Source organism: Heptranchias perlo, chromosome 2 (genome assembly GCF_035084215.1).
Source record: "Heptranchias perlo isolate sHepPer1 chromosome 2, sHepPer1.hap1, whole genome shotgun sequence".
Lineage (NCBI taxonomy): Eukaryota > Metazoa > Chordata > Chondrichthyes > Hexanchiformes > Hexanchidae > Heptranchias > Heptranchias perlo.
This window is the reverse complement of record NC_090326.1, coordinates 122,559,264-122,576,004: the sequence shown is the minus strand read 5'-3', so window position 1 is coordinate 122,576,004 and position 16,741 is coordinate 122,559,264. Positions and strand designations below refer to the sequence as shown.

Below are 16,741 nucleotides of genomic sequence, written 5' to 3'. Positions count from 1 at the left end.
GCTTCCAGAATTTTTACCTTCACTATTCTATTTGAAAGTCTATTCTATACATTAATCACTCTGCATGAAGAACTTCATCAAATCAGTCCTAAATTTACCATTTACTAGTTTGAACCGCTGTTTCCTTGTTAGAGGACAAGGGTTAACAAGGGATAAAATGTAGAATGCTGACTCCAGTATACGAAAGAAATAGCACATGAATATAGCCAGAAAATTCAATTCTTAGTTTCATCAACATTCTGAAAAGGTAGATTCCACCTGCATTCTCTAAACCTTGAAAATATCCATTTGTGGTACTAACCTAGTTAAAACTTAAAGAATGTTTTGCAGACCCCAGGAAGGAAGATAAGAGAAACTTGCTTACTTTAGTTTGTAGAAGGGTAGAAAACAAAGCGATTGAAGGTCGAGTCTGCTTCACCCATAACAAAGGACCACTAGCTCAGAAATGTAAAATTCCATGTGAACCAATTGTGATTAGGTCATGCTGCCATGCCATGTAAGGGCATTTTGATAAGAAACTATGGTATTTAAAGAAACGTATCACCCTTTTAATGTGTTTCTGCATTTTCTTAAATTCATTTTAGAGTATGATCAATGATCACTCCCAAATCCTTTTCCTGGAGAACCATTTACCATGATTCTCAATCACCAACTAACCATTAGCAGGGGGAAGGGAAGGAAAGGAAACTCAACAAATCAACCTAACCTGCCTTCACAATCCTTCAAAAGCAACGTTGGTAGACAACAGAGCAGGTCAGTTACTTGTACTCTTAGCCAGGGTGCAGAATAACAAAATATGGAGGAAAATATTGACATTCCAACATCACTGCCTATCCTGGGTTTTCATGATGGTGGATTCTGATACTCCCAGTCGGCAGTGAAGTACTCCTGCTGTGTTTTTTTAAACTAAGTTGACTTTAAAAAAAACTTTTTATTTTTTCCTCCATATTTTATTATTCTGTTGGAATTTGGTTAGGAGATAGGAAGTAGAGAGTGAGGATAAAGTGTATGTACCCTGATTAGTGGGATGTGACAAATGGTGTTGCCCAGGGATCTGTTCTGGGGCCTCAATTTTTCACTTTATTAATTACTTGGATGAAGGACAAGAGAGTTGTATATCCAAGTTTGCAGATAACACTACATTAGGAGCAACAGTAAACAGTGCAGATGGGGGCAAGAAGTTGCAAAGGGACATGGGTAGATTAAGTGAGTGGGCAAAACTATAGAAAACAGAGTTCAATACAGGCAAGTGTGAGGTCATCCACTCTGGATCCAAAAAAGATAAATCAGAGTATTTTCTAAAGTGAGAAAATAAGAACTGTAGAGGAGCAGAGAGATTTGGGAGTCATTAAAAGCTAGCAAAAAAAGCAATCAAAAAGGCTAATGGAATGTTGGCCTTGATCTCAAAGGGGCTGGAATATAAAGGGGAGGAAGTGCACTTCAGTTGTATACAGCCTTGGTCAGACACCACACCTCAGGAAGGATATATTGGCCTTGGAGGAGGTGCAGTACAGATATACCAGAATGATACCAGGGCTTAGAGAGTTAAATTATGAGGACAGGTTGCATAAACTTGGCTTGTACTCCCTTGAGTATGAAATAAGGGATGATCTGATCGAGTTGTTTAAACTGTTAAAAGGATATGATAGGGTAAATACAGAGAAACTATTGCCTCTGGTAGGATAATCAAGCACAATGGGGACATAATCTTAAAATTAGAGTTAGGCCATTCAGGAGCAAAATCAGGAAGCACTTTTTTTTACACAAAGGGTAGTAAAAGTCTGGAACTCTCTCCCCAAAAGTTTGCTAACGAAAATACTTTCATCATTTTCCTCATGGACATGCAGAAGCAGAAGGCTAAAGCTTGCACAGATTGCAGGATTCTCCCAAGTCCAATGTATCATTGACTGCACCCATATCATCGCGCGGGCTCCTTCATATAATGTGATTGGGCTGCGGCTCAACACACCTACTGATCTGCAGGACTGCAAACTCTGAGATCGGCAATTCAAGTGAAGCTCCTATCCATTCGATCTCCCAGCTTGTTCAAGGCAGACATGATGGCTGAGCCCCAAGCCTGAATGGCCCCAGTATGCACACCCGAGAGGTGCTATTACTGGTGTTAAACTCCTGCAGGAAGTGAAGGCTCATCTGTAATGGCCACTGAGGTGACCATAAGCTGGCTGATTGTAGAGTGTTCAATGCCAGGCATGAAAACCACATACAAGTTGGTAGTGGACTCCACCATATTATTAGGCAGGTCAATGAATTCAGCAATTGCTAGTGTACATTTAAAAAAAAATGCCGGGTCCTTGAAGTCTACGGCCCCGATATTACCAGGGAGGTGGGTTGGCAGGGGGAGGCGACTGAGAGTGTGAGTAACCCGCCCAGTAAAATCGGTGCTTTCCCCACGCGATTGTGGGTAAATTGAAGCCACTTACCTTGGTTTCCGGATTTCCCATTGGAAACCTGCGCAGTGGGCGGACTGCGCACCCGCATCACAGGCTGTCAGCTGGAGGAGCCCTTTATAAAGGGGCAATCCTCCAATGCTGCTCCTGCAGCAAACAACCAAAAGAGCAGCATGGAGCAGCCCAGGGGAAAGGCTGCTCCCAGGTTTAATGATGCCTCACTCCAGGTGTTACTGGATGGGGTGAGGAGGAGGAGGAGAGAGATATTCTACCCGGTGGACAGGAGGAAGTGGCCTGCCTCTGCCACCAAGAAGGCCTGGCTTGAGGTGGCAGAGGAGGTCAGCAGCAGCAGCAGCAATGTATCCCGCAGCTGGATACAGTGCAGGAAGCACTTCAATGACTTAACTAGGTCAGCCAAAGTGAGTACACTTACTCATTTTCCTACACTCCGTCTTCCACATCACTGCCCCCACCCCACAACTCCTTCTGCACTGCCAACACTACTCTATCACATCACTCCTCACACCCACTCAAACCTCATCCTCAACTTCCCTGCACTTACTCACCTCCCCAGTGCTCATCCCACCACTACCACTACCACTCCACCCAATCCTCATACAATGTCATGGCACAGTCTCATACTCACCCTCTGATGCATCTCTTTCACGGTCAACTTTACCCAAACCAATGCATTCAGCGGTTGACCACGTCACCATCCTTCACTCATGCCTCTCTACTTTCTCCCCTTATAGAAGAGAGCCCAGAATGGACGGGAGAGGGCGGAGACCGGAGGGGGGCCGCAACATCAGGTTGTCCTCACAGACGCAGAGCAGGAAGCTCTCGATTTGAGCCGCACCCTCGAGTGCCTGTCCGTGGGGGACGCCGAGACTGGCACCCGACGAACAGCTGGTGACAGAACTTTAACATTCAGCACTCACAATAGCAAATGATGTTAACATGCCTTGCCATCTTCAGCACCTCAACATCTGTCATCATGCTTAATATTGCCTTCTGTTCTCTTACAAGACCTTCAGCGACTGCGGAAGGCGATTCCTCAGAGGACATGCCGGCCTCTGAGGGGGCAGTGTCACATCTGAGAGAGCCATCCACCAGCGCAGATACACACACCTCGGTGGGTCCCCGTCGTCACTTAGTTGGGGTCGCACATGGTGAGTCACCACGCATGTGAGCACGAGCAGACAATGGTGGCAGGGGCAGCTGTGGAGAGTCCGCGTCGGTGGGAGCATTCCTTTCCAGGCTCTGCTCAGCTGGACACAGATGTTGAACCCTGGGGGCCATCCATGAAAAGGAGAATGATCGAGGGGCAGCAGCACATTTGCGAGGTGCTGGAACAGGTGCCACGTGCACTCTCCACAATCGCGCAGAGGATGGAGGAGTCCAACTCCTGCACGAGTGGAATACTGTCATAGGGACGTGAGGGCATCTCGGAGATAGTGTCGCGGGTAAGTGCAGGAATGTCTGCAATGGAGGAAAGGCTAGCCTCCATCGAGCTTCAAGCACAGCTCAACAATAAGTCCAGTGAGGCCCTGACAATGGCCATTCGGACTCAGGGTGAGCAACTTTCTGCCGCCTTAAACAGGCGGGCAGATACTCAGGCACTGGCCTTACAAGGCTTCACACACGTCCTCCAAACTGTCGTCCAGCAGAGTGGTAGGAGTGATGTGGGCCTGGCCCAGGAGAGGGATGATGGCAAAAGGGGATGCCACTCAAAACGCTTCCAAATCTCACCCGTTGCCCCCCCTCAACCAGTACCCGCAATGCTGCCTCCTCTCCAGGTGGTCGAGTCTGCCTCTGCACAGGTGCAGGTGGAGCAGTCTTTGGGTGGATCCTCACGGGCACCGAAACCCAGAGGGCGTCGGCCCAAAGCATCTAATCGGTCAGGGCATTAACAAGAGCAACCAGCCACTACCTCTGCTGCAGCCACAAGGGAAGCACCACATAGGAGTAGCCGGAAGCGTACGGCAAAGTTTTTGTGAGCACAAAGGGGATGCATAAGGGTGTTTGACGCTTTGTCATGTTTTTTTAAAATTTATATTTGATTTTTTTTCCACTCACAATAATTCTTATTATCACCATGTCTTGCCCATTCTTGACTGGCTTGTGCAATAAGTCCCTTTCATGAGGTTCACCATGAACACCCACACTTGATGCCACCCACAGGGTCACTCTACAGTGGGTGTAGGTGCACGACTATTTTGTGCAGGGGAAGGGGCTGGTGTGGCCGCTCCTCTGTCCAGGTGGTGAGAACTGGACTCTTTACACTGTCTGATGTTAGGAGAACCGTTCACATATCAGTGACTCCCTGGCCTCACGAGCAGCCAGGTGAGCAGCTGTTTTGCCAATGGGTCGCTCCTCCTCTGCCTCCTCCTCCTTAATATGGGTGGCAGATGTGGATGGGGCCTCCTCCAGCGGCACTCCTCTCTGTTCTGCAGGCACAACAGACACTATAAGAGCAGCTCGGCATGAAGAGGGCTGCAGATGTCCGTGACTACCTGGCAACTGAGCCTGAGCCTCCGTATGCACTGCTCCTCAGAGGTCCAGGAAGCTGAGCCTCGGTCTGTAGACCCGGTGGCGAGGGTAGTGCCTCCTGCGATGCCGCTCTCTCGGTTGTTGCCCTCCATGCTGTTGTGCAAGTGCGTGTGGCGCAGCACTGTGTTGTGGAGCTCCATGTGGCGGAGGTGGACGGCGTGCCTAGCGATGGTGCTCGTCCTCGGATGAAGTGATGAATGCAGCTATGGCGCCCCCCATCCTGACGGTGAGAGTTTGAGGGGGTCAGCAAAGTAGGTAAATGTGATTGCACAGCAGAGTTTAGGGTATAAATTAATAATTGAGTGGAAAGACAAAGGTGTTGCAGCCAAAACTTTGTCTAAAGTGACAGAGTGCTGCAATGAATGAGGTGCCCCCCCAAACCGGTCAAATAATCCTTTGCATCTCCCACTGGCTGCTGGCTGAAACACGTCTGCTTCAACAGGGAGTGTTTCCCACAGCATGGGAAACACGCGAGGATACTTGAAAATTGCACCCCTGCCAAAATCTCCTGCCAATGAGGTCATAGAATCATAGAAGTTTACAACATGGAAATAGGCCCTTCGGCCCAACATGTCCATGTCGCCCAGTTTATACCACTAAGCTAGTCCCAATTGCCTGCACTTGGCCCATATCCCTCTATACCCATCTTACCCATGTAACTGTCCAAATGCTTTTTAAAAGACAAAATTGTACCCGCCTCTACTACTGCCTCTGGCAGCTCGTTCCAGACACTCACCACCCTTTGAGTGAAAAAATTGCCCCTCTGGACCCTTTTGTATCTCTCCCCTCTCACCTTAAATCTATGCCCCCTCGTTATAGACTCCCCTACCTTTGGGAAAAGATTTTGACTATCTACCTTATCTATGCCCCTCATTATTTTATAGACTTCTATAAGATCACCCCTTAACCTCCTACTCTCCAGGGAAAAAAGTCCCAGTCTGTCTAACCTCTCCCTATAAGTCAAACCATCAAGTCCCGGTAGCATCCTAGTAAATCTTTTCTGCACTCTTTCTAGTTTAATAATATCCTTTCTATAATAGGGTGACCAGAACTGTACACAGTATTCCAAGTGTGGCCTTACTAATGTCTTCTACAACTTCAACAAGACATCCCAACTGTCAAGGACCTCAACTATCTAAATAAGTATGTGAATTGTCAGCTGTGCATGCACCCGAACGAGTCATTGGGGAACCCGGAAGTGGGCGGGTTGGAGCCGGGCTCTGGACTCACTCCGGGATTTCCACATTTTACAAGCCCCCCCCGCCCCCACTCGGCCATCCGAAAATCGGCCCCAACATTTCTGTCCTCTTCAGTAGAGTTAGGTCATGAGCTGTCCCTCTGGTTAGGTCTTGGCTTGGCCTTTCTTGCCACCTCCACCTGCTCACTTGTGCCTGGTGAAATCCCTAGTATAATCCCTCCAAAATTACTATCTAAATGACACAGGGTTAGGATGTAGTTGGGAGGTTAAGCACAAGCAGATCAGTGGCAGTGCAGTCTAACACCAGGTTGTCATATTCAGGGTATGATTATATGAGGGTGATTGAAAAAATTAAGTGGAAAGAGAAAGGGGAGATGCCAACAAACCCTGCTGTGCCGGGCCTCCAGCCTATTCGTCTCCAATACTGACTGCTGTGTGTTTTCTTACGATTTCAGTGGTGTCCTTTTCCATAGGAGTGAATGTTTACAGCATAGCCTGATCTCCTCCTTTGCTGGTTGTCTCCCTCCTGTTGTGTTCTTGCAGGAGAAGTTTGTAGAGTGGAAGTGGGTTAATATATGTTCTAGCCAAAGGCTTTCAACCCTCAACATGTATGAGTCAGCTTATCATAGAAAGCTTACCATAGTGCACAATGACAGGAAGAAGCAGCAAGTGAGATTGAGATGCAGGAGTCGTTGCGGGGTTAGTAGCAGCTTTTGTGGGTGAGTGCAAACAGAAAGGAGGTGCAGTAAAGCTTTTCCTGCTAGCTTATGGACAGCCATGGGGAAAGAAGGGAAGGATTGACAGCGCTGAGGCTGCAGGGCTGTGCAGAAAGCATGAGAGATGTGATGGGGAGTCTCACCTTGACACTTCTGGTGAGACCATTAAATTTCTTTCTGCATTGAAGCTAGATTCTGGATATAATGCTGATCACATTCACCAATTTGGAACACAGGCATTTCTAGATGAAAAAAGGCCAAGGTCCATCAAGTTTGCCATCGACCATCCATGTAGTCACATGATACCATGATAATGGAGTTGTTGACTAATCATAGCAATCAATCTCTATCAATTAGTCTACAACAGTCCCAGAAATGACAAGGAAAATTGCAGTGGGGGAGCTTGTTTGGGAACCATAAGTCCAAAGACACCTTGTTCCTTCCAAGCATGCTACACTTACTGTATGTCATGTTTCAAATTACTCATATACTGTATCCCAAAACGCTATTTTCTGAATAAAAACTATCAATTTGAATTTGAATACATCAATTATAACTGCTTCCACCACCTCCCTAGGGAGCCTGTTCCATAGATTTGTCTTGGTATCCGCTGGCCATGTAAGGGGCCGGAGGATCTCTTTTCTAATCTCAACATGCTCCACGAGAATCTCCACATGCTCCACGAGAAAATCTGAGGGCCCTGTTGGAATTCTTCCTTTTTTAAAAATTCGTTCATGGGATGCGGGTGTCGCTGGCAAGGCCAGCATTTAATGCCCATCCCTAATTGCCCTTGAGAAGATGGTGATGAGCCGCCTTCTTGAACCACTGCAGTCCGTGTGGTGAAGGTTCTCCCACATTGCTGTTAGGTCGGTAGTTCCAGGATTTTGACCCAGCGACGATGAAGGAACGGCGATATATTTCCAAGTCGGGATGGTGTGTGACTTGGAGGAGAACGTGCAGATGGTATTGTTCCCATGTGCCTGCAGCCCTTGTCCTTCTAGGTGGCAGAGGTCAAGGGTTTGGGAGGTGGTGTCGATGGAGCCTTGGTGACTTGTTGCAGTGCATCCTGTAGATGGTACACACTGCAGCCATGGTATGCCGGTGGTGGAGGGAGTGAATGTTTAAGGTGGTGAATGGGATGCCAATCAAGCAGGCTGCTTTGTCCTGGATGGTGCCGAGCTTCTTGTGTTGTTGGAGCTGCACTCATCCAGGCAATTGGACAGTGTTCCATCACACTTCTGACTTGTAGATGGTGGAAAGGCTTTGGGGAGTCAGGAGATGAGTCACTCACTGCAGAATACCCAGCCTCTGACCTGCTCTTGTAGCCACAGTATTTATGTGGCTGGTCCAGTTAAGTTTCAGGTCAATGATGATCCCTAGGATGTTGGTGGGGGATTCGGCAATGGTAATGCCGTTGAATGTCAAGGGGAGGAGGTTAGACTCTCTCTTGTTGGAGATGGTCATTGCCTGGCACTTGTCTGGCACGAATGCTACTTGCCACTTATCAGCCCAAGCCTGGATATTGTCCAGGTCATGCTGCATGCGGGCACAGACTGCTTCATTATTTGAGGGGTTGCAAATGGAACTGAACGCTGTGCAATCATCAGCGAACACCCCCACTTCTGACCTTATGATGGAGGGAAGGTCATTGATGAAGCAGTTGAAGATGGCTGGGTCTAGGACACTGCCCTGAGGAACTCCCACATCAATGTCCTGGAGCTGAGATGATTGGCCTCCAACAACCACTACCATCTTCCTTTGTGCTAGGTATGACTCCAGCCACTGCAGAGTTTTCCCCCGGATTCCCACTGACTTCAATTTTAATAGGGCTCCTTGTTGCCACACTCGGTCAAATGCTGCCTTGATGTCAAGGGCAGTCACTCTCACCTCACCTCTGAAACTCAGCTCTTTTGTCCATGTTTGGACCAAGGTTGTAATGAGGTCTGGAGCCAAATGGTCCTGGCGGAAACCAAACTGCGCATCGGTGAACAGGTTATTGGTGAGTAAGTGCCGCTTGACAGCACTGTCGACAACATCTTCCATCACTTTGCTGATGATTGAGAGTAGACTGATGGGGCGGTAATTGGCCGGATTGGATTTGTCCTGCTTTTTGTGGACAGGACATTCCTGGGCAATTTTCCACATTGTCTGGTAGATGCTAGTGTTGTACTTGTACTGGAACTAGTTCTGGAGCACGTCTTCAGCATTACAGTGTTGTCGGGGCCCATAATCTTGCTGTATCCAGTGCACTCAGCCATTTCTTGATATCACGTGGAGAGAATCGAATTGGCTGAAGACTGGCTTCTGTGATGGTGGGGATATCGGTGAGGCCAAGATGAATCATCCACTCGGCACTTCTGGCTGAAGACGGTTGCAAAGGCTTCAGCCTTGTCTTTTGCACTCACATGCTGGACCCTACCATCATTGAGGAAGGGGATATTCACAAAGCCTCCTCCTCCCGTTAGTTGTTTAATTGTCCACCACCATTCCCGACTGGATGTGGCAGGACTGCAGAGCTTTGATTCTGATCCGTTGGTTGTGGAATTGCTTAGTTCTGTCTATAGCATGTTGCTTCCGCTGTTCAGCATGCATGTAGTCCCGTGTTGTAACTTCGTCAGTTTGGCACCTTTTTTTTTTAAGTATGCCTGGTGCTGCTCCTGGCATGCTCTTCCACACTCCTCATTGAACCAGGGTTGATCCCCTGGCTTGTTGGTAATGGTAGAGTGAGGAATATGCCAGTCCATGAGGCTACATCTTGTGCTGGAATACAATTCTGCTGCTGCTGAAGGCCCACAGCGCCTCATGGATGCTCAGTTTTGAGCTGATAGATCTGTTCTGAATCTATCCCATTTAGCACGGTGGTAGTGCCACACAACACTTTGGATGGTGTCCTCAGTGTGAAGACGGGACTTTGTCTCCACAAGGACTGTGCGGTGATCACTCCTACCAATACTGTCATGGACAGATGCATCGGCAACAGGTAGATCGGTGAGGACGAGGTCAAGTAGGTTTTTCCCTCGTGTTGGTTCGCTCACCACCTGCCGCAGGCCCAGTCTGGCAGCCATGTCCTTCAGGGCTCGGCCAGCTCAGTCAGTAGTGGTGCTACCGAGCCACTCTTGGTGATGGTCATTGAAGTCCCCCACCCAGAGTACATTCTGTGCCCTTGCTACCCTCAGTGCTTCCTTCAAGTGATGCTCAACATGGAGGAGGACTGATTCATCAGCTGAGGGAGGGCGGTAGGTGGTAATCAGCAGAAGGTTTCCTTGCCCATGTTTGACCTGATGCCTTGAAATTTCATGGCGTCCAGAGTCAATGTTGAGGACTCCCAGGGCCATTCCCTCCTAACTGTATACCACTGTACCACCACCTCTGGTTGGTCTGTCCTGCCGGTGGGACAGGACATATCCAGGGATGGTGATGGAAGAGTCTGGGACGTTGGCTGAAAGGTATGATTCTGTGAGTATGGCTATGTCAGGCTGTTGCTTGACTAGTCTGTGGGACAGCTCTCCCAATTTTGGCACAAGTCCCAGATTTGTTAGTGAGGAGGATTTTGCAGGGTTGACTGGGCATGGTTTGCCTTTGTCGTGTCCAGTGCCTAGTGGTCCGATGCCGGGTGGTCCGTCCGGTTTTATTCTTATTGTGACTTTCTGTAGTAAGATTGTACAACTGAGTGGCTTGCCCGGCCATTTCAGAGGGCGATTATGAATCAGCCACATTGCCGTGGGTCTGGAGTCACATATAGGCCAGACCGGATAAGGACAGCAGGTTTCCTTTCCTAAAGGACATTAATGAACCAGATGGGTTTTTACGACAATTCGGTAGTTTCATGGCCACCATTACTGATACAAGTTTTTTTTAATTCCAGATTTTATTTAATTAATTGAATTTAAATTTCCCCTGACAACATCTTGCAGCTGCACAGTGTTGCTTCCTTGTGTTGGCCACAAAAAATGCACCTCCCCCTTAAACTGCTGCTCAGCCTCAAGAACCTGCAGCAGCACCCAATTTTCCACCTCCTAATTAGCGTGTTGCCGATGGGGAGCATGTTTCATGCTGGCAGCTCATCTCAACCATGCACACGATGGATGACCCAGAAACTAGGACAGGTTCCCCCCCCCCCCCCATCAACTGTCATTGCTCTTGCCCTGCCCATCTCCTGACAATTTTCCACTGGGGGATGAAAATAAATGCCAATGTCTCGAGTGCATTTCTTAATAACAATTAGTGTTGCTATGTTCAATGTGCAGATACTTGACAGAAACATAAAACTAAGCTTGCATTAATAGTCTTCATTATGGAAATATTATGCATAGATCAAAAAGGTCTTAAATTTAATAATCCATTCTACTATGTTTTACTACTAAACCACTGAAGATGGAAAGTCAATTTCCTCTTTCAAAGCAAACATTTTACAAAAGTATATTATGTCTGGAATAAATTATTTTCTGCATATTAGAGGCACCATTAAAAATATTTGAGTAACTTATAATTCTGGTATTTTCCATGCTCCTGCAGAAATGTTACTACATTCCTCAAGTGTCAATATACAATTTATTACTCATTCCATTTCAATATTATTGAAATAGTAGTAAGATGGTGAAAGAAAGCCAATTCTCTAACAAGAATACTCCATGTTCTCTACCAAATGAAGTGTGCTTTTTAAATACATTGCTAAAGCTTGCATGAAAGTGTTTCTGCTTGTTCTACAATGGTATATTGACAACATAGCTTGCTTTCCTGCAAATGTTCTCAGCATGAGTTTAAATAGTGGCTAAGTTTTTGAAACAAATCAAATTCTGAATGAACACTTGATATTGTAAACATTATGTATGAACCACAACAATAAGCCTGCCTTATATTCTTTTCAAATGGATAATGTACAATTTTCAAAAATAAAGTAAGTACCTGTTTCAACAAAAAATTCTGATTAGGTATGTTTAACGTAATTTCTCTCTTTCCTTTCCCCCAAAAAGACCATGTCTGGTGCTAGGATACAATTTCACGGGTGATAAAACGCCTCCAACTCCTCACCCAAGTGGCTATTTTTCATGTTGAGCCTAGATGACTGTCAAGGGATGGGGGTGGGGAGTGGTGTAAAGTTTTTTGTTATAAATTTCTTAAAAACAGAATGTCATTAAATATACAGACACACAACAGCATTGCATTACCTCTACCACATAAGTGTCAATAATGTTTTCACGGGGCAATAACCAGTGGATCACTTCTTCCTCACTCATCACTGGAGCAAGCTCAAACTGCTTTAGATAATTAAAGAGCAGCTCTTGTACCCTTTTTATATCCTTTTGCTCCATTGGCCTCAAACCTGTTGTCTTGGGGGTCTAGCAGAAAAGAAATATAATGGAATTGTCATTGAGATAAACAGAATTTGGTATTGCCATTTCTAACCAGTTTAGCCTAATTTCATACCATTAGTCTATGTTGTACCTTCATTTGAACCCATGCCGTAGCAATATAAACATACCCACTAACTGCTATGAGTGTATATTTTACATTTACTGAAAAAAAAACAGAAATACTGACTTTCCAATAATTGCACCAAAGAATATTTTTAAAAGATGATTCTTTTAGCTGCTAGGAATTTTTCTTCCTGACAATTTGACAACAAATATTGCAGAGCACAAAATAAAAGTATGATCTGTGTACAGTACAATTTATGATGGACAACTGAACATGATGCAAAATATCATTCTGAAACTGTTCAATTCTCCTCTCACTGAAACAAACACTGTATGAAAGGGACAAAAAGAAACCAATTAGAAAGGGCGTTACTATTTCCGTAGTATCTATTTTAAGATGCAAGTGGTTTGAGCTGCTTACATCTGGTAACCTGTAGAGCTTCATGGTTCTCTGTAAAGTCATGTTTCTGCTGAGATGAGAGAACTTCACTTCCACCAGCTTCCTGGGGTTCAGGGATCGATGCCAGTACCTTGGAATACAACAGCAGTATTGATCTTAAATCAAATGCATCAATGATATCCTAACATCATCAAAGACACTTGGATCGCAAGCTTCCAAGAATATTAACAGCAAACTAAGTACAGCATACTGGTGCTGTGCCAAAATGGTAGGATGTGCGTTTCTAACCAAACGTGTGAAGTTCTGAACTTGGTCACAGAAAGGAGTTGAGTGGAGTCCCTCCTCATCCTTTGAGCTCTCTGCAGCCTTTTACATTGTTGACCATACCATCCTCCTCCAACACCTCTCCCCTATTGTCTAGTTCAGTGGGATTGCCCTCACATCATTCCACTCTTACCTATCCAATCATAATTTCAGCATCTCTAGCAATGGCTTCTCTTCCGCCCCTGCACGATTACCTCTGAAGTCCCCAAAGGATCTATCCTTTGCTCCCTCCTCTTCTTCATTTACATGCTTCCCCTTGCCGACATCATTTCAAGATTTGGGATCAGCTTCCACATGTATGCTGACAACACCCAGCTCTACCGCTCCACCACTTTTCACTCTTCCACTACCTCTGTGTTGTCAGATGACTTTTCCGACATCCAATCCTGATAAGCCTTTGGCCTCCACAACTCCGTACCCTCGCCACCAATTCCATTCCCCTCCCCAACCAGTCTCAGATGGAACATGACTATTTGCAACCCTAGCATCCAACTTGATCCCAAACTGAGCTTCCAACCTCATATCCTCTTCATCACAAAGATCACCTACTTCCACCTCCATAACACTGCCCGTTCCTGCCTTAGCCTCAGCCCATCTACTACTGAAACCCTTTGTCACCTCCAGAGTCAACTATTTCAATGCTCTCCTGCCGGCCTTCCATCCTCCACCCTCCATAAACGACAGCTCATCCAAAACTGTGTCTTTATTCTATCCTGCACCAAGTCCCACTGACCCTGTGCTCATTAATTATACATCAATTGGCTGCGAGTCTCCCAATGCCTCAAATTTAAAATTCTCATCCTTGTGTTTAAATCCCTTAATGACCTCACCCCTCCCTATCTCTGTAACCATCTCCAGCCCTACAACTCTGTGAGAACTATGTTCCTCAAATCTGGCCTCTTGTGCATCTTTCTCCCTTCGTCTCACCATTGGTGGCCATGCCTTCAGCCATCTGAAGCCCTATCTAAACCACTCCACTTTTAAGACCAAGTTTTAAGACTCTTAAAACACACTTCTTTGACCAAGTTGCTGCTCCTAATATCTCCTTCTTTGGCTTGGTGTTGATTTTTGTCTGAATATGCTTCCATGAAGGGCCTTGGAACATTTTTCTACATGAAAGGCACTATATAAATGCAAGTTGTTGTTGTTCCATGATATTAACATTATAAACAAGGTACATAAACGTAGTAACAAGCAAGTCAAATGCTGAAATCAAACAAGCAAAAATGATTTTTTTTTATAGACTGTCACTTTTTTTTTTACCTACAATACAAATCATTTGCTTTTAAGGAATTCAATTGCCTTCATTTTACCAATTTGGAATAGTGCCTACAATATCATAGTAATTTTACATACAACACCTGGCATTTGTTCATTTATTTGTGGATCATTGGTAAAACAAAACAAAAAACCCTACAAATGCTGTAAATCTCAAATTAAAATAGAAAATGCTGGAAATACACAGCAAACCCATCAGCATCTGCGAGGAAAAAAGACAAGTTAATGTTTCAGCATTGGATCTGGTGTATTTCCGGCATTTTTTGTTGTTTGTGTTTCTGCTTAGCTCAGTTGATAGGAATCTCACATCTGGGTCAGAAGGTTGGTTGTTCAAGCCCACATCAGGGGGTGAACACATCATCTAGACTGACACTCCAGTGAAGCTCTGAGGGAGTGCTGCTTTGTCAGGGGTGTCATCTTTCAGATGAAATGTTAAATTTAGGTGCCATTTATCTGATCTAGTGGACATTAAAGATCCAATGGTGCCAAAGAAGTACTCCTGGTCTCAATCACTTAAAGATAGATTGACTGATTATTCTTTTTCTTTGAAAATAGATTACTTCATGTCTGTTGGTGGGACTCTGCTGGAGAAGAATGGATACATTTGTCTAACAAATGTATTGACACAACCACTTACAGTTATTAACTTCCGATGTACAATTTAGATGAACAAAAATAATATGCTACCTGCATGTAGCTACAGGCTTTGGAAGAACCACTCCTGCTATGTACACTGCCTGAAAGATCCCTTCCAAATTTACCCTTCGTGTAATTTCACGGATCAAAACCGGTGCAACACGTTTCGACCGCAGCTTCTTGTGCACACAAAGAAAATTGATCTCTACCATCATCTTCTCGCTGACAGAAACAATTACAAAACATAAAATTATGCATTTGAGGTTAAAAAAAAGTATTATAAAACTGACCATTAAAATTCTTTGTGCCTTCACCACTGTAATCCTAAATATTCTATAAAAAACCATCATACAATATAAACCTATATTACACTATGCTAGACTATATTCCTCAGTGGAAATACTATCTTTCATCTGTGTGACATTATCGTGAATCAACTTGAAACAAATGCAATGAAGTGGTTTCTAATGATGAATAAATGTCTAATACAAATATAAAGTAGGATTAAAGGAACATATCGAATTTGAAAGAATACATTAAATGAAATGCTCTAAGAAAACTGCAGTGTACAACTCACGACATGATCACTAGCCAGACTGCTGCATTGTCAATAAAAACCATTTTATAGATATTGCACAGATTACTAGCCAAATTTGCTGATGATACAAAGATAGGTGGAAAAACAAGTTGCAATGAGGACAAAGTGTCTGCAAAGGGTTAAGCGAATGGGCAAACATTTGGCAGATGGAATATAATGTGGGAAAATGTGAAGTCATCCACTTTGGGAGGAAAAATAAAAAAGCAAAATACTATTTGAATGGAGAAATACTACAAAATGCTGTGGTACAGAGGGATCTGGGTGTCCTTGTACATGAAACACAAAAAGTCAACATACAGGTGCAGCAGGTAATCTGGAAGGCAAACGGAATATTGGCCTTTATTTCTAGGGGGATGGCGTATAAAAGCAGGGAAGTCATGCTACAACTGTACAGAGTGCTGGTGAGAACCACACCTGGAGTACTGCGTACAGTTCTGGTGCCCTTATTTAAGGAAGGACATACTTGCATTGGAGGCAGTTCAGAGAAGGTTCACTAGGTTGATTCCGGGTATGGAAGAGTTGTCTTATGAGGAAAGATTGAACAGGTTGGGTCTATACTCATTGGAGTTTAGAAGAATGAGAGGCGATCTTATTGAAACATACAAGATTCTGAGGGGACTCGATAGGGTAGATGCTGAGAGGATGTTACCCCTCATGGGGGAATCTAAAACTAGGGGGCACAGTTTCAGAATAAGGGGTCGCCCATTTAAGATGGAAATGAAGAGGAATTTCTTCTCCCAGAGGGTTGTGAATCTCTGGAATGCTTTACTCCAAAAAGCTGTGGAGGCTGAGTCATTGAATACATTCAAGGCTGAGTTAGACAAATTTTTGAACAGCAAGGGAGTCAAAGGATATGGGGAAAAGGCGGGAAAGTGGAGTTGAGGTAAAAATCAGATCAGCCATGATCTCATTGAACGGTGGAGCAGGCTCAAGGGGCCGAATGGCCTACTCCTGCTCCTATCTCTTATGGTCCAGATTAGCATTTTAAACAGCCAACAGTGCATTCTTCCCAATAAATTAAAATGACCTGCATAATATGTACAATTATTGATCATTTAAAATTTATGTATATGTTGTATACTGACAATTCTTATGGTAATAACATTGTTTCTAGGAGCAACAATGGTGCTACTGTTGCCATGTTATCCATACTGCAAATATGGCTCACCTTTAACAAATGTTTCTTTCTTTACTATAACACATACATATATTAAAG

The 16,741-nt window shown here is 44.8% G+C and overlaps 1 protein-coding gene across 3 annotated transcripts in view; it reads right to left on the bottom strand.

The window, feature by feature from the left end:
* nmt2 (N-myristoyltransferase 2) overlaps positions 1-16,741 on the bottom strand; it is a 66,186-nt gene that overhangs the window by 9,256 nt on the left and 40,189 nt on the right. Inside the window, exons 7-10 of one of the 3 annotated variants that reach the window (XR_010967328.1) lie at positions 14,979-15,149; positions 12,711-12,819; positions 12,041-12,211; positions 11,778-11,937 (exon numbers count right to left, since the gene is read on the bottom strand). Coding sequence is in view for 2 of the 3 variants with exons in the window: in XM_068006813.1 (XP_067862914.1) it covers positions 12,041-12,211; positions 12,711-12,819; positions 14,979-15,149 (451 nt within the window). In the remaining variant the exon portion in view is untranslated. The remainder of the gene's footprint in view (positions 1-11,777; positions 11,938-12,040; positions 12,212-12,710; positions 12,820-14,978; positions 15,150-16,741) is intronic. The other 2 variants (XM_068006813.1, XM_068006823.1) reach the window with 2 other exon arrangements.